At 41.3% G+C, this 18269-nt stretch overlaps 1 protein-coding gene across 4 annotated transcripts in view; it reads right to left on the reverse strand.

The window, feature by feature from the left end:
• Window positions 1-16852, reverse strand: part of TAF1B (TATA-box binding protein associated factor, RNA polymerase I subunit B) — a 58156-nt gene extending 41304 nt beyond the window's left edge. The window contains exons 1-7 of one of the 4 annotated variants that reach the window (XM_073336043.2): window positions 16615-16852; window positions 14428-14526; window positions 11177-11264; window positions 9024-9121; window positions 8597-8692; window positions 6944-7082; window positions 1762-1924 (exon numbers count right to left, since the gene is read on the reverse strand). In XM_073336043.2, the coding sequence (XP_073192144.1) occupies window positions 1762-1924; window positions 6944-7082; window positions 8597-8692; window positions 9024-9121; window positions 11177-11264; window positions 14428-14526; window positions 16615-16632 (701 nt within the window). In that variant the 5' untranslated portion in view covers window positions 16633-16852. Of the gene's footprint in view, window positions 1-1761; window positions 1925-6943; window positions 7083-8596; window positions 8693-9023; window positions 9122-11176; window positions 11265-14427; window positions 14527-16614 lie in introns of those variants that run through there. The other 3 variants (XM_073336044.2, XM_073336045.2, XM_073336046.2) reach the window with 3 other exon arrangements.
• Window positions 16853-18269: the final 1417 nt, after the last annotated feature.

Raw genomic sequence — 18269 nt, forward strand, 5'->3', positions numbered from 1 at the left:
TTGGGCTGTCCACGGGACCAGCCGCTGCTTGGGCAGCCCCTGAAGCCAGCTGGCCCCGGGCCTCCCGAGCAGTGGCCAGAGCAACTGGCCCCAGGGACCACCAGAGCAGCTGGCCCCAGGTCGCTCCAGCAGCAGCCGATGCAGCTGGCTGTGGGGTGCCTGAGCAGCTGGCCCTGAAGTCAGCCACACCAGGCACTGTGGAAGTCATGGAGGTCACAGAAAGTCACAGAATCCGTGACTTCCATGACCTCCGTGAAAGAATCGCAGCCTTATTTATCACTCACTGCAGTTAACCTAAGTGTCATGTTCTCCATTCTAAATATAGAGAATATCACAAATACTGCAATGAAAGTAAACATTGTGTGGGAAAACATCCAATTTACAGATGATACCTACTCCAAGAGCTCATGTTCGAGAATACTTTTTAAAGCAGTTCTAACGCTTTTTGGCTCATCCACACTCATTTTATGAAGTGTTGTTTAGAATTTAGAATAAACTATGTTTAAACAAGTGTACAAACTGTGTTTAAACTTTCCTATTGCAAAAACAAATGGGGCTTATAGTCTCTGTCCTTTTAAATATGGTAATCCAAGTGTGGATAAACCCTAGATCTTGTGTATAATATGAAAAAAAATAACATGCCAAGGCCACAAAACAGAAGTGCCACAAACTGGTTACAATTTTGATCTTGCCAACTTAGCTAGATTTAGCCTGGTTTGAACTGCATTACTGTATTATTCTACAGCCACATGAAGTCTCCCATGTTGAAACTGTAGTCTTACTTGTTGAGAGGAATACAAAAAATAAACAGCACAATGAACGTTAGTTTAATGACACTAAAAAAATATATTGCTATTTGAAACATATGTAGGAACATTTTAAAATGTTATTTTTAACCACAGTGTCCCTTTAATTACAAGGTTAATTACAAGGTTATGTATTGAATGTGCCAAATAGCAATAAGAATATTTTTGGTCCTGTATTTTAAGTCCCTTAGAAAATGGCTGGTTGCCTGATGTGGTGCCCAAGCATGTATCACAGGGGAGGAGCAGTAGTCAGCTGACTACCACTTTGGGGGAAAACCAAAAAGAAAAAAGGTGGGTCATTTAGCACAACTAGTATTCTATTGTTTTAAATATTCATGAACTACCTACCTATAAAGAACTAAAATGGCAAGCCTGACTATTAGCATAATTTCTGGGTATATTTTTTTTTCTCAATTTGGTCTGTCATTGAGTCTATACCTATATTTTATTGCATACAAAAATGTGTTAAAAAGACAACTATTTAGGTGAAGCAAATGAAAGCTAGAAAATGCCAGATTTATGGTTTGCATTGCTGCTGATGTTCTGGCAGTAGCACAAGCCTGGATCTTTAGAACATTCATTCAGTTATAAGGCAGGCTATCAACATTCTCCTAAGGAATACAAATGAGGGAAGTGAAACTGCAATATTTATCTATTTACAACTCAACTAAATTGGAAAATAATTTCATCGGACAAAGAAAAGGCACTTCTCTAACACTAATATTTTCTCCCTGACAAATTTCAAACACTTGCTGCAAACAACAGAGCTATTAGAGACTCTCAAAAAATGGTTGCAAGCATCTTCTATCCTGGAACATGTGAGGCAACCTAAATATAGGGTCACTACCAGCCCTACCTATAATTCAACTAGTTAACAAGCAAGCAACCCAAATTAAAAAAAAAAAACACTGATTACTTACAACGGCAGCAAATATTTCACAGAGACTATTCATACCTTAAGAGATCTGATAATGTCACTGGTTCTCTCAGCCAGAGTAATGCAATATAGCAGAATGAAAGCGTCATTGGCATAGACATCCTCAAGTTCCCTTTTTTCCTCTTAAGTACATACGAGCCACCATCTACCGATCCGGAGCAGACAGATGTGGTTTCTCTTGCTGATGATAAAAAACATTACATATAAAATAACTCTGTAGACAAAATATGCTACACTGAACATGCAAATGTGAAAAGAACAAGAGAAACTGATCATCCAACAAGCTGCGTTTAGCCATTAGTGGCGGTTTCAAATCAAAGCTTTGGTGTTAGTGTTCTAAATAGCTTACACTCTCAAAGTACCTCTTACTGCAACACAAGACGACAAGCTGGCTCTCTGAGAACCAGTGCCAATGTAGCTCCACAGACTCGCTAATAAGAGAACAGGGTAAGTAACAAATACTTGAGGAGCTGGGAATGGGTGATAGGATGGATCACTTGACGATTACCTGTTCTGTTCATTCCCTCTGAAGCACCTGGCATTGGCCATTGTCGGAAGACAGGATACTGGGCTAGATAAACCTTTGGTCTGACCCTGTATGGCTGTTCTCTAGGGGCAATTCCCACTGGCACACCAGAAAGTGTGTGCGTCACCTCAGTCTATACAAAAATGTTAAACCTTGAAAGCACCATTCTAGTGAGACCATGTTTAAACTTGGCTCTCTAGAAAGGTGCTAATACTTAACTCTTACACAGCACATTACCAACATTAACTAATTCCTCACAACATCCCATGAGGTAGATATAAGTATTATCCTAATTTTATACATGGGATATCAAGGAAGAAAGGATAAGTGATTTGCCAAAGCTGAATATGTCAGAGTTGGGGATTAGAACTCAGCAGTTTTTGGCTCTCAGAAGTGTCCTCATAACAGAGAATTACATTTTTACCTCAGGCATTAAAGATGCCGCAAAGACATTTAAAATAGACAGGTTTCAGAGTAGCAGCCATGTTAGGCTGTATTCGCAAAAAGAAAAGGAGTACTTGTGGCACCTTAGAAATTTGTTAGTCTCTAAGGTGCCACAAGTACTCCTTTTCTTTTTATTTAAAATAGAGTTAACAAGGAAGTGACTCCCCAGTGCATGCCTAGTAAAAATTGGCAAAGATAACACAAAAGCTACCCTAGAACATCTATTGTGTACATGCGAGCCACAGAACAAAAGCATGAACATCAGATAATCCTTTCAGTCATCAGTTTCACCTTTTATATGTATAAGCTGTGCCTAAAGGAGGCCTTGTGATTGAAACTTCACTGCTAACTTTATATATGGCTTGATTTAAAATAATCCTCTTGTTCTATTTGTAGCTTTCTTGGTGACATAGCAGCTTTCCTTTCATTTGTTCCAGATTATAAATGACACATTGGTCAGTCAGCACTAAACCTGACACAACATACAATTAAACATCGTAACAACAACTTAAGAATTTAATAGGCTTCTTAAACAACGACTAGACTACACCAAATGGAATGTTAGCCTATCAGCTTGTTGAATAATGAGCTATTATCCCCAGATAAACATACGATAAAATGTTTATTAATTAGAAAAGCATTTAAAAATGGTACCCAAATCCCCCTCAGCAAGCCATCAATAATTCAATGAAACAACACAGCAAAAATGTAATTATACACAATTTATGAGTAGCCAATGCATAGAAAAAAATGCAATACTGCTCATTTGGACCAACTTTCATTATACAAATGACAGGTATTCTGTCCATATGATCTCTTAGACACAGCTATCAAAAATGCACAGGTAATTTTATATTGCTGAATTCAACAGTATTGCCTTTAAAAATACTTTTACGAAAAAAGGTGCGATCACTTAAAGAAATCTGGACTCCATTTTTGTAATCCACAGTGTGAAACAATAAGCTAGGAATATTCCTGAGGGCATTCTGCACCAAAAAAATCAAAATTCTGCAAAATTCTGCAAATTTTGTTTGTTAAATAAATGTGGAGGCTCCAGCATGGCACTGGGGAAGAGAGGCCATTGGTTGCACAGAGGTGGGAGATCACTGTGCAGCTTCTCTCCGGGACACAGACTCAGTTGTGAGGCTGCACCCAACCTTGACACAGCACAAGGACCAGGCCTGCCCCAGAAACATCCCAGGGCCCTGCCCTCTGTGCCAGGGAAACCATATGTGGGCAGGCAGTCTCAGCAAGTCAGGATCCAAGTGTGAAGGGGCTTAGCATGGTGGAATCTAGGTGTGGGTTGAGAGTGTTCTGTGGGGGGCAATCTGGGTGCAGGCGGCTCAGTGTAGGATCCAGGTGTGGGGGGGATCTGGATGCACAGGGACTTGTTGGGGGGTCTGGGTGCAATGGTAATGGGACTTGGCAGAGTTGTCCAGGTGAAGGTGGTTGGGGCATAGCAGGAGTGGTCTGGGTGTGGGGGTCCCAGATGCAGGGGGAGTGGGGTTCAGTGGGGTGGGGATCCAGGTGCCTTGTTGGGATGGTCCAGGTGCAGGGAGAGTGAGGCTCATCAGGGAGGCAGGGGGGTCCTGAGTCGGTGGACGTGAGGCTTGGCAGGAGGGTCTGGGTATGAGGGGGTCTGGATGCACGAGGGTTGGGTGGATGGGGGAGAAGCTCCCTGTACAGAGATCTCTCCCTCTGCAGATGAGGAGCAATGTGTGCAGGAAGCAGGTGGGGATGGGGGGGAAGGTTTGCAGAGCTTCCTGCAGCTGAGGGAGAAATCTGGGGATGAGTCTGATCCAGCCCCTGATGCCGTGCAGGGGAAGAGGAAGTCCCGCCCTCTCCAGCCCAGCCAGGAATAGCAGCTGAGCACGGGGTAGGAGCCATCAGCCGAGTCTTCCCCAGTCCTGACCTCTACCTCACAGTGATTTACCTCTCTGCCCTGGGTATCCAAAACACACTGCTGGGGAGGGTCGCATGACCACTCTTGTGGCTTCCCTTTGCTTCCCCATCATCTGCGGGCAAGCAAAGAAATCAGCAGGGGACATAAATTCTGTGCATGCGCAGTGGCATAGAATTCCCCCAGGAATATAGAAAGGATCTGGTAATTACCATATATACTTGTTCATTAGCCAGTTCGTTTATAAGCCAACCCCCCAAGATGGATAGGTAAAAACAGTAAAAACTGTATGACCCTTTCATAAGAGGACCCTATATTTCAGGGGCTGGCAAACTTTGGCTCCCGGCCCGTCAGGGTAAGCCACTGGCGGGTCAGGACGTTTTGTTTACCTGGAGCGTTCACAGGCAAGGAGCCCCTCAGCTCCCAGTGGCTGCAGTTTGCCGTCCCCGACGGCAAACTGCAGCCACTGGGAGCTGAGGGGCTCCACGCCTGCAAACTCTCCAGGTAAACAAAACAACAATGTATTAGATATTCAATTCAATAATTTCATAGAGTTTAAAATCATCAAATTTTGGTGTAGACCCGTTTATAAGCTGACCGCCCCCCTTTGATGTGTCACTTTTTTACCAAAAATATTCAGCTTACGAATGAGTATATATGGCACTTCCCTTCCTCAAAATTATATCCGTTACTCTACAACTGCTATAAAAGGTAAATGTTACTGCAGAAAGGAACCGTCCTAAATGGAAGAAGGAACTAAGGAAGGAAGAAGCTTTACAGACAATGTGAATTGTAACACAACCTGTTGGAACATTTATAACAGGAAAGGTTTTGTAAAAAAACTTTGCCCCTACATATTATTTGTATAGTGCCAGTATCCTATGTGAATATAGACAACAACAAAAATCCCTGCTCTGAAGACCCTGCAACTTAAGTAGAAAATGTAAAGACATAGGATGGAAAATGGGATAAAACATGTATTGTTAATGAATGGGAAAGCTAAGCATGTGTTTACTGTTTCCACTATTTTTGTTTGGATTTTTTCTTTTATAAATTTGTTATTCTTGCTGTTTTTCACTGAAGGGAAAACTAGAGTTTATAGGTTTCAGAAGATCTGCATTGTATGAAAAGACCAGATAGAAGAGCAAAGGAAAGAATGAAGGAGATTCCAGGCATATGACGCTGCATAAAAGGAGACAAAAATGCGAACAGGAGCAAGACAACCGTGGCAGCATCATCTGACATACAGCAAAACTGAGGTGGCACTGGGGAAGCAAAAGGAGATGCAAGCAAACAGATTCGTGAAAATAGGTTATGGACAAGATTGAAGTTGACATAAAAGTTCAAATCTACTTAGATGCTTTTATGTCCAACATCAGATACTGTAGTATTCCTGGCTTCTATCCAGACAGTGTCCCTGCCCCTCCAATTTTGTATTGAATTTTAGTTGGAAGGGCTCGTAAAATTCGTAAAAGAGTCTAGTAAAATTTCCAAGTCTGTGAGTGGATAGGAGAGATCGATGGGAAGTTAAAAAATGAATTATGGTAGAGAGGAGTTATGGGGGGAGAAGAACATACAGACAGAAGATAGGAGAGATCGATGGGAAGTTAAAAAATGAATTATGGTAGAGAGGAGTTATGGGGGGAGAAGAACATACAGACAGAAGATATAGAAGAGAAACCAGAGAGCATAATGTAGGGAAAAAATGGGAAAGATTAAAAAAACACTGAAGACAACACATTCTTAACCTTTTTCTTTCCTGTACGGAAACTACAGCCAGAAATTGAAAGAAGATATAACAGAATTAAGGTGCACAATAAACTATATTTTTGAAAACTTAATAGAGATATGAGTGACAAGATTGTCACTAACTACACAAATGTTTATTCCTTAAAATTGCAGTGCGTTTGAAGGCATGGTCTTGAGGGGCATGCTGGCTCATTATTTTTCTACCCTGAGTAGCAGTCATCAGGTAAAGTTTAACCCTGTCCATAACCACCACCATCACCCCCCTAAACAAAACCAAACAACTTCACTTTCCCCCACTCACACCCCCCAAGAAACCATACTGAAAAAATAGAACTTTTTTCAGCAACCCTCATGTTTCATGTGCCTGTCTAGCCTTTAACTCCTTGTAGAGGGACCATGACTATTTATATGACTAGTACAGTGCAGAGTACACTGTTGATAAATAAGAGGGAAATCCTCCATCTACATTTTCTACCTCTACATAAGCAACAAATCCTTCTGATTAGTACTAAATGAACAGTCATTTTTAAAACACATCCTAACAATATAGAACACTGATTTCAAATTATATCTGCTCCTACCTGAGGCTTTGCCAATGGAAGAAACATATCCAAAGCTGCTTTCTGTTTGTAAATCTCCATCACTTTCAGAGAAAGATGACAAGCCACGAATACTTATTCTCTCTGGTTCACTATCCACATCTGTACTGACATCAGATATCTGTTTTTTTAAATAAGTTACAGTTTTTATCCCATGTTAGTTCTAACGCAATAGTTTGACCTGTAAAAGCTCAATAATATCTGTTAGCAAACATGCGATTGACAGTTTAGGTGTAAGCTAAAGCAAGTCATACCCAGAATGTTCTTGCTTTTAATCATGTAAATTCACACCACTAGAAACCACCCTTTCAAAAAGTTCTTCCTCATTTTAGCAGTGTGTTTGTCAGAACAAAATAATTCCAATGATTAGGTAGCCATCCCAACCTGCCATACTACCCAGGAGGTATCCAATGCACAGAATCATAAATATTCATGAAATATGCAATTTGAGAAGGGGGAAGACTGTTCAGTTTGGAGCTAACTGGAAAATTCGGGGACTAAATAATTTTTTGACTAGCTATATAACCTGTGAGAGATCAGATAACTCCACAGGAGTGGCTCTTCCAAACAGAGGTTCAAAGATACGTCCAAAAAGAACTACTCTCCACACAAAATACTTGCACCACCACCAGGATTCACATCTGCAAATGGTCTCTCCTATGGATCACAAGCCAAGATAGCCCTTTAGGGTATGTCTACACCACAATGTAAGCCCAGGGATCGAACTCAGGCTCAAGCCTACGCCCCTTCCATCAACACACAAATTGTGCTAACCCAGAGCTTGGACCCATGGTCTCAGGCCCCTACAGGGGTGGAGGGTCTGAGCCTGACTCAAGCCCAGACCCAGGGTTCAAGCCCTATTGCTCTTTAGTGTATACGTAGCACCACTGGACTCGTGCTCAGTGAGTCTGCCAAAATCACCCCACAGGATAACTTTCGTTGTCCTCTAGATAGTCAAGTGTGGTGGACAGTCAAGTTTGCCCAGACTGTACCACGAACAAAGGGTTAGAGCAGCCACTTTGACAGGGCACTAGAAAGTCTGGGATATGGGTAGTTGGACTCAGACCTGCATATTGCAGTATAGACACTAGAGTCCCAGGTGGGGACCCAGGATTCAACAATTCCTAACCTGGGGTTACAAATGAGTGTAGATGCTCAAGCTGTATGTTAACAAACCCAGAGTCTGCTAACTCCCACAAGACGGAAGGGTGCCAGAGCCTGTGCTCCACCCTGAGTCGGAATATCTACACCTCAATTAAGCACCCGTAGCCCAAGCCCAAGTCAGCTGACACGGGCCAGCCTCAGGTGTTGTATTGAAGCGTAGACATTCATAACATACTTGTTTCTATGCCATCATTTGTGGATTATGTAAGTGTCAACACAGCTCTAGAAATATAGTGCATTATAATTTGTGCTCCATCTGCTGGCTGGCTACACAATAGCAAAGTAAGACATTAAATATGAACAGAGTTTTCCATCAGCACAACAGCAGATATTTTCTTAAAATGGCAAAATATATTTAGGAGACAGTCCTCATTAAAATGAGCAAGTTGTATGCATGGCTTGAACAACAAAAACAACATTTTAAAAGATCAACGCAAAATCATTTGCTTAACAGCTATGAAATTCACTTACAGATAATGTTTTGCTAGTATAACTAACTGGTGTGGTGCAATATGCCTGCTTGCTCTTCTGAAGGTAACGTCTCCAGAAATTGCATAGAATTGCATCCTGATAAGCATAAAAATGAATCATTAGTCTATATCTTATAAAACCATAGGTCTGAAAAAACAAATTGTGACTTTACAATTCAAGAACCTTGAAAAATGTTCTGTGCCTGCTTTCATGAAAACCCTGTTTACAAAACCATAAGTTACTTTTACTGTTCCTTGTAAATATTATTTTCATAGGTTCTCTTCCTTGGCTCCTCATCTATTGGCCCATTTCCTGATGGTTTTTAAGAGGGAATTATTCTGTCTACCTTAAAATAATTATATTCTTGAAGTACAAATCATAAAGACTATATGTTCTAATATAAAGCCTTATGCAAAGGCCAACATACCTTCATCTGTGGACACACTCCTAAAGTTTGCAGAGCTTCAGCTTGCTTCTTGAGTATGTACTGAAAACCTTCACAAACATACCATTCCCAGCCTTTATCTAAAGAGCAACAAATAAAAATTGTTTGGGCTGTTCTGGTTTTACATACCTGCACTTTAATATATTAATCTCTTGGTGCAGGGACTAGGGACTTGTTTTAAATAAGAAAATCCCAAATGCTGGAGCAAAGGGCCAAAAACATACTAAGTGATTAATGTACCTCTATAAAATCAGTGAAGTTTAGAATCTTAAACTAAGAAAAACCAAAAACAGCCAAACTACAACAGTTTCCCCACACATTTCTCAAGAACCAAAACAGTTGTAGCAAAGCGAGAGTTATCAATATGGTGTTTGTAATATATATGTTATGACTGTTAGGTGACCTAAATTTTAAAATAAAAACACAAGATACCAGTCATGAAGGAAAGAATACATGTGCTTATTCCTCTCCCTTTCCCAGCATGAAAAACTGGAACTCACTGCAGTAGTGAATGGGGGAGAAAAAAGTATTCGTTCTTTATAATGTTCTGTATGATTGTCTCCTATGTTATCCCCCTTTGTAAGTTCTACACAGTTTTCTGTGGGGGAGGGATAGCTCAGTGGTTTGAGCATTGGCTTGCTAAACCCAGGGTTGTGAGTTCAATCCTTGAGGGGGCCATTTAGGGATCTGGGGCAAAAATTGGGGATTGGTCCTGCTTTAAGCAGGGGGTTGGACTAGATGACCTCCTGAGGTCCCTTCCAACCCTGATGTTCTATGATTCTATGATTCTCCCTTCATTATCTCCTGAATTCAAGTCTTACGTATTTTAATTGTGCCTTTACTTTTGTGTACACGCATTCCTCCTACGCTGGGTTTTATTCTTCTGAATTTTCTCTGTGTTTATCCTCTCTCTCATTTCCTCTATGCCGTTCACCATTTTTCCCCCTTTCTACTTTGTGCTATGTAAATGTCCTTCTTTCCTCTATATGCCAAGTGTCTGCCTCAGTTTCCTCTTTCCCTCTTCATGATCTACTTCATCTACAAATGCTTCTCCCTTCCAACAGCTTCCCTTCTCTTCGACCCACACTTAGGGCTCATCTAAACATAATTTTTATCCTGCTTTAACTATGCCAGTGTTATACCAGGAGTGTGCCATTAACTATCGTGGTTTCAATATGCTTATAATGGTATGGCTAACTCCTGTAAATGTAGGGGAATAAACTGTATCAGCATAAGGCACCTTTATAATGGTATATAACTGCATCCACATTAGGGGCTATAACTTTTTTTATTTACCATATCCCTAAGAGAACTACTTAAAATCAGTACCAAAAGTGTGTGTCAATCAGGTCATAGGAGCCAGAAAAGGCTGAAGGGAGCAGAGCCACAAGGGTTGTTCCCTTTCCTAATCTTAAACACTTCATTCTGAACACAGCGTTCTACCACCGCTTTCACTATGGGACAGCAGATAGTATAGCAGCACTAAGATTCTTTTTAAAATCAGATAATTTTGTAGGTGTTTCAATGTCAGTGGCCAAGACAACAGAACAAATGGCTGCCACAACCTTCACAGTATGCTTATCTAGTTTCAGCAACAGCATTACAATAGGCATAATAGTATATAATCATAGGACTGGTAGGGCCCTTGAGAGCATGATTTAAAGACACACAATTACTATTTCTACATCTGTTGAAAGCACTTTTCAGCATGAGACTAGAGACTTAACACACAGAAGTTGCACCAGTGTAACTAAGTCAGTTTAACTGGTACAACTTTGTGCATGGAAACTTTTACACTGGCTTAAAGCTGGCTTATATTAGTGCATCACTGTTAAATTACAGACTCAAGAAAATATAATGTAAACCAAATTTTAACCCACATAAGAATGTATAAACACAAAATTGGACCTGTTTAATATCACACCTTTAATTAAACCAGTGCAGCTTGTGTCTAGAGCAGGCCCAGCAAGAACAAAAGGGTCATTTTCAGCTCAATTCAGTTTGTATGGTCCTGTAGAAAAATCCATTTGCTCACACTAACCAAGTTGGTAAGTAGTACCAGAAAATTAGCACACAACTAGAAAGATATATTACACAAAATGTAGAAGTAATATATAGACAAAAAGTAAACATACCAATTTTTTTTCTCTTTCTAAATCCTCTGGAGATGGACTGGATCTTTGCGTTAGGAACAACATCAGAAGTTAAAACCTCTTTAGTCCTCTGCAGGATAATTGATAAAAGTGTAATGTTAGCAAGAAAAGAGCTAACTTGCATGGGCTGCCTCTGCTGTACAACTTAATTGGAGAATTCCTTCTAATCATTACCCACAACTGACAAAAGACAAAAAATTGTGAATCTTAAATTTAAGAATGATAAGCAAACAGAAACATCTGGATGATGCAGTGAAAAAATTAAACAGGCTTCACCGTTAGAAAATATTGGAAATCGAAGTGTCAAAGTTATTGTAAGATAAATACTTAAATTTGACTGTACATTGAAAAAAAATTAGAGACAAAAGATCCAGGCACTAAATCAAGATACTGAAGTAACGACAACTTACGCTTGAAATTTTTTTTTAAAGAAGTGTTTATATACTGAAATTATCTACATACAACTAGACATCACACATGTAATCAGATATGTAGTAAACATTTAATTAAGCTTCAACAAAACACTGACATTTTCCATTACCTTTTTTAGATTACCAAAATGTATATGCATTAAAGTTAAAAGTAGACATTTTTAACCAAAGTTTAGGATTGTGAATAAAATATAAATAAAAGTTTATGTTTGACAAACCATAGTAGTATCACTGAACAAAGACACTTATGTTTGGATTTAAACTTTGCAACTTTGCTATCACATGAGAACGAGAGCAAAACTGACTAGTCTGTTTTCATTCTCCAAAATAAGTGAAATGCAAAAAGAAAACAAGCATAAATGAAGAAAAGATATAATTCTTTAAATTCATTCAGTTAAAAAACCCTAAAGAATATTTATCAGCACAGTTAAGGAAAGAAGGATTTTTTAAAATTCAAATACAGTGCAACCTCAACTGTCTGAAGGGCAACTGAAACATCTCAATAACTGTCAATGCACTTCTGCAGACCCAGCATGCCTAGTTATTCAAGAGGCTACCTTACCTAATGTTGACCTGTTCAGCAGGCAGGTAGCCAGGAAAGGACATTCTCTGACGCAAGGTTTGAGGGGCCAGAGGGAATAAAAAACATTTTTTGAGGAGAATTTCAAAGGCACAAATGGCAGTAAGGCACTTAACACAAATGACTTTCAGGAGTTAGAGTAACAGCCGTGTTAGTCTGTATTCGCAAAAAGAAAAGGAGTACTTGTGGCACCTTAGAGACTAACCAATTTATTTGAGCATAGGCTTTCGTGAGCTATAGCTCACTTCATCGGATGCATACTGTGGAAACTGCAGAAGACATTATATACACAGAGACCCAGTATGCATCTGATGAAGTGAGCTGTAGCTCACGAAAGCTCATGCTCAAATAAATTGGTTAGTCTCTAAGGTGCCACAAGTCCTCCTTTTCTTTTTTCAGGAGTTAGGCATCTAACAGCTATTTGTGCCTTTTAAAATCTGTTCGTGTCTTTAGAGGAATAACTACACAGCTCGTGCTAGAAACCATTACTCTGTTTAAGTAAGCTGTTTCACATAGAGAGGTCTGAGTAATGCAAGTTGCGCTGCACCTTCTGTAACCACCTACTCAACAGTGTGGCTCTATGGAGGAACATTTGAGAAGATTCACTGTCACAGAACCATTTTTATGAAAGCCAGAGTGAGTGACATGCACGGACCCCCTCAAGACTTCCACTGACTTGGGTTAAGAACATAAAGAGACCCACTCCTGCGGTTCCTGACTAGCTCAAGTAGGAATTGTTGGAGGAGTTCAAGAGAAGGGATGCTCAGCATGGCTCCATGGAAGCATCCTTATGTCCCAGATAGGATCTTCAAGAGGTAAAATCAACTTTCTTCTTCCTGGACAGTCTTCTTAGAACCTCACATTGAAGATTAAATAGCACAGAACCTAGTACTCCAACAAGGAGATGGGCCTGCTAGCTAAATAGGAATTGGAATAACTATTCCAAACAGTATCTGCTCAAGGCTTAGTCAACAGACTAGTAAAGGTATGAAGTCAAAGTGCTCAATTACACAGCTCAAGGGTCCGCCTATGCAGAGCTGAATGCAGGATTGGTTCTAGAACCACAGAAATGTAGGGCTGGAAGAGACTTTGAGAGGTCACTTAGTCCAGCCCCCTGCACTGAGGCAGGACCAAGTATACCTAGACCATCCCTGACGTGTTTGTCTAAACTGTTCTTAAAAACCTCCAGTGATTGGGATTCCACAACCTCCCTTGGAATCCTATTCCAGCTCTTTAACTATATCTTTATAGTTAAAAAGTTTTTCCTTATTTTATCTAATCTAAATCTCCCTTGCTGCAGATTAAATTTATCCAGTGGACACGGAGAACAATTGATCACGGTCCTCTTTATAAACAGCCCTTAACATATTTGAGGACTTAGGTCCTACACCCCAAATCCCAGCCTTCTTTTCTCAAGACTAAACATGCCCAATTTTTTTTTAAACGCTTCCTCATAGATCAGGTTTTCTAAACCTTTTATCATTTTTGTTGCTCTCCTCTAGACTCTCCACTTCACACTTTTCCTGAAGTATTGGGTCTAGAACTGAACACAGTACTCCAGATGAGGCCTCACCAGTGCCAAGTAGAGAGGGACAATTACATCTTGTGTCTCACATGACACTCCTGTTAATATACCCCAGAATGATATTAGCCTAGTTTCACAACTACATTACACTGTTGACTCATATTTAATTTGTGATCCACTATAACCCTCAAATCTTTTCAGCAGTAGGACTGCCTAGCCAGTTATAACATTGCTGTTTTTTCTAGAAATACTGAAAAGCAGTTTAGCCTAACACAATGAACAGGGTAAGACCCAAACAGCAGCAATTATATGGATCAAATATTTAAAGGCATAAAATAAGTCATTCTGAAAAACATAAAGAATAATTTACTTAGCACTAATACAGTACTTTTCTTCCATACATATGAAGTGCTTTAGAAACAAGGGTAAATGTCATCTCCTTTTTATGGTCAACTGACATGGAGAGAGGTTAAATGAAGGCAATATCAAGATTACATACATTGGACTTTGAACTCAATTCCTAGCCTTGTTGCCCATCCCCATACCTCATTATTTGAAGATACAGTATTTTTATACAGCGTAAGTGAGATATGATGCACCCAGAATACCCACAAAACTGCCTGTACCTTTTAGCAGCAGGATGAAAATTTATCACTTTAAAATGTAAAAGAAAAAAATATTTAAAATACGTACTTACCTCTATGACGTTGTGGCAAGACTTGCAATAAAATCTGCCTTCATCAGTAAGACCCCAGTTTACAACAGAACACTGTACACAAGGTTCACTGTAATCTCTCTAAGTGGAACAAAAGCAAAGGTTGTTTTAGTATTAAATTCATTTGATCTCATTTATTGTGAGTATTTCTTACCAGGCAAACTATTGGGATTGAAATATTTACAGAACAAAATGTGGTTAACAAAACATTTTAGTAGATGGCAGAGTGATCATACCACTTACAGGACCAACAGTTACATAAGATTTAGGACCACTCAATCCCTTCTTCAGTTCATCCATTATAAAGTCAGAAAGGACCACTATAATAATCTAGTCTGATATCCTGTATGACGCAGGCCATGGGCCTCCCCGAATTAATTTTTGTTTGAACTAGCGCACATCTTTTAGAAAAACTTCCAGCCTCGATTTAAAAGTTTCCAATGATGAAGAATCCACCAAAACCTTTGGAAAATTGTTCCAATGGTTAGTTACCCTCACGGATAAAAAAAAATTGTACCTCATTTCCAGCCTGAATTTGTCTAGCTTCAAATTCCAGAAATCTTTTTCTATAGCTTTGTCTGCTAGACTGAGGAGCCCATTAACAATTTTTTGCTCCCCCCATAGGCACTTATAAACTGTGATCAAGTCACCCCTTAACCTTCTCTTTGTTAAACTAATTAGATTTGAGATTTTTGGGTCTATCACTGTAATGTATGTTTTCCAATTCTTTACCTGACCTGTGTTAACTTTTGAACATGGCAAAACTGATACAGGGGAAAACCCATGTATCCTATGTCTAGAATACATGACACCACAGGGCATTAATGAAAACATTAGGAAGGGAAGAGAATAGTAGAGGACAGTCATAAAAGGAAACAAAGGGAAACTTTGGTAAGCTTTTTGAACACTGGAAAAAGTTAGAGAACACAAGGAATGGAAGAAAGCCTGCAAGAATAAAAGGCGACCAGAGACCCAAGAAAAGAGGAGGTCTCATTAAAGAAGGAATGAGGAGATGGGAGAGAATCAATCCTAAAATTCTGTTTGAAAAATGTTAGTTTACTCAGAGTCATCTGCATGACTTGCAGAGTTTAATGAGAGATTAAAACAGGTTGCGTAGTCCAGCTACTAGAAAAAAAACAAGCTAACCCATGATTTACCAGTCAGTGCAGGATCATGGATCCCCTCACCCCAAAAGTCACTTGCACTGATTTGCCCACAGTGAATCCTAAATCTATGTCAGTGTCCTTTCATCATGCAAAATGCAAAGTTGTTATTTCAATGAACCCTGTGAAGCATTACATTTTCTTAAATCAGAGCTCTTCCGCCAATCCTTAGAAACAGCCGTCTTATGTTTCCAAAACTCTAGCAAACCTGGGACTGAAACTAGTTAATGATCAGTAGATTCCCAGTATTTCTGAAATTCGGTCATGCTCAGGATTATTTTGCACTGGATCTTTCTAATAAGAAGATACAAGCCTGCTACATACAAATAAACTCTGCTACCTCCTGAAAAACCACCATCTCCCCCAAAACAAGCCCCCCAGTCTCTAAGCACCAACCCCTCAGACCAACAGGTCCTGAAAAAGACCACAGACCATGCCCATTTTGTACTCTTCCCACAATCTCCCCTTCCTCACCCCCCCACCCATGATCTCAAAAACAGCTCACACCAAACCACGCTATTACCTACAAGCCCCACCCCATCCTCACCACCACCCCACAACTTATGTCCTCAAAAGTGCATTACCCCATAACAACCACCCCATTACCTACACCCCCACCTCAACCCCAACCCAACCTACTCCAGCCTCACCTCCCAACCCATACCTTCAAAAACGCCTCGCCCTAAAACTACCCCCACTACCTGTACCCCACCACCTCAACCCCACCCAATCTACCCCCACCCCGCCCACAACCACCCCCTCGCCTACCCCAGCCCCACCTCAACCCTCACTCCCCACACACACAACCCACGTGCTCGCACTCCTCCCACCACAACCGCCCCATTACCTACCCCCACCTCACTCCTCACCCAACCTACCTCCATCCTCACCCCCGCCCACGAGCCCCTCCTGCACCACGCCATGACCGCCCCGCTCCCTGTCCTGCCCCCTCCGCCCCCCCCGAGGGGAGTAAACCCGGCACGGGGCGGCTCCGGACACCTCTCACCGTGTCCTCTTCCTCCATGCCTGGGACGCCTCACCCCCCGCGCGGCCTCGGGCCCCGAGCCATGGCAACGGCCTGCGGAGCGCTGGGGAAGCCCAACCGGCCGGGAACCGGGGCCGCGCGCTTGGGTTCCGGCAGCAATGGATGGGGGCCGCCTGACGCGCGGCACGTGCTGGGGCTGGCGCCCTGGGGCCGCTGCTGGGTTGGCCTCTCAGCTCCGCCGGGACTGCCCGCGTGCGCTGGCTGGCTGGCCCGGTCCCGACCACCTCCCTCCTGCCCCCTGGTCCCCGCGATTCCCCGCCGCCGCGCGGAGGTGGAGCCAATGTCCATTCCCTCTGCACAGCCTGGGTGGGAAGGGAAGCTGCCCTGCAGAATTGAGTATCAGCCACACCGCTAAAGGGGCCCGAGGAAGAAGTTACAGTCAATATTTTAGCCCTCATTTAGCCAATTCATGACCGAGCCCGAGACTTGTAGTGCAAAAAGCAGGTGCCCCTTGCTGCATGAGCTAAAGGAGGATCACCTTGCAGCTGTCAACCTTTTACAGGACGCACGAGTGGAACTCAGATCCATTCTTTCCTAATGTGGGTTGCACTTCATTTTTTTTATAGTGAACCATTATTTCTATGATATTTCAAACAAAACAATCTTTTAAATGTAAAGAGTTAAGACTGTACCAAATTGGAGACATGGTCTGAAGTAAATAGGATGAAATTTAGTAAGGACAAATGCAAAGTACTCCACTTAGGAAGGAACAATAAGTTGCACACATACAAAATGGGAAATGACTATCTAGGAAGGAGTACTGCGGAAAGAGATCTAGGGGTCATAGTGGACCACAAGCTAAATATGGCTTTGTCTACACCATGCGGCTTTTAGAGACATGGCTGTGCTACTGTTTGTCAGCGGCAGAGACTTCTCCCGCGGACAAAAAACTTCCACCCCCCAATGAGCAGCGGTGACTTTGTCAGCGGGAGAGCACTCTTGCCAACAAAGCGCTGTTCGCACTGTCGCTTTTCCTCGACAAAACATTTGCCTTGGGGTGTGTGTCTATGTGTTTTTAGCACCTCTGAACAACAAAAGTTTTGTCATTCACTTGCCAGTGTAGATTATGGGTCAACAGTGTAATGCTGTTGCAAAAAAAGCAAACATCATTCTGGGATGTATCAAGGAGTGTTGTAAGCAAGACACAAGAAGTCATTCTTCTGCTCTACTCCACTCTGATTAGGCCTCAACTGGAGTATTGTGTCCAGTTCTGGGTGCCACATTTCAGGAAAGACATGGACAAATTGGAGAAAGTCCAGAGAAGAGCAACAAAAATGATTAACGGTCTAGAAAACATGACCTATAAGGGAAGACTGAAAAAAAATGGGTTTGTTTAGCCTGGAAAAGAGAAGACTGAGAAGGGACATGATAACAGTTTTCAAGTACATAAAAGGTTGTTACAAGGAAGAGGGAGAAAAATTGTTCTTCATAACCTCTGAGGATAGAACAAGAAGCAATGGGCTTAAATTGCAGCAAGGGAGGTTTAGGTTGGACAGTAGGAAAAACTTCCTGTCAGGTTGGTTAAGCACGGGAATAAATTGCCTCAAGACCTTGAGGAATCTCCAGCGCTGGAGATTTTTAAAAGCAGACAAATACATATCAGGGATCGTCTAGAT

Source organism: Lepidochelys kempii, chromosome 3, assembly GCF_965140285.1.
Source record: "Lepidochelys kempii isolate rLepKem1 chromosome 3, rLepKem1.hap1, whole genome shotgun sequence".
Taxonomy (NCBI): Eukaryota; Metazoa; Chordata; order Testudines; family Cheloniidae; genus Lepidochelys; species Lepidochelys kempii.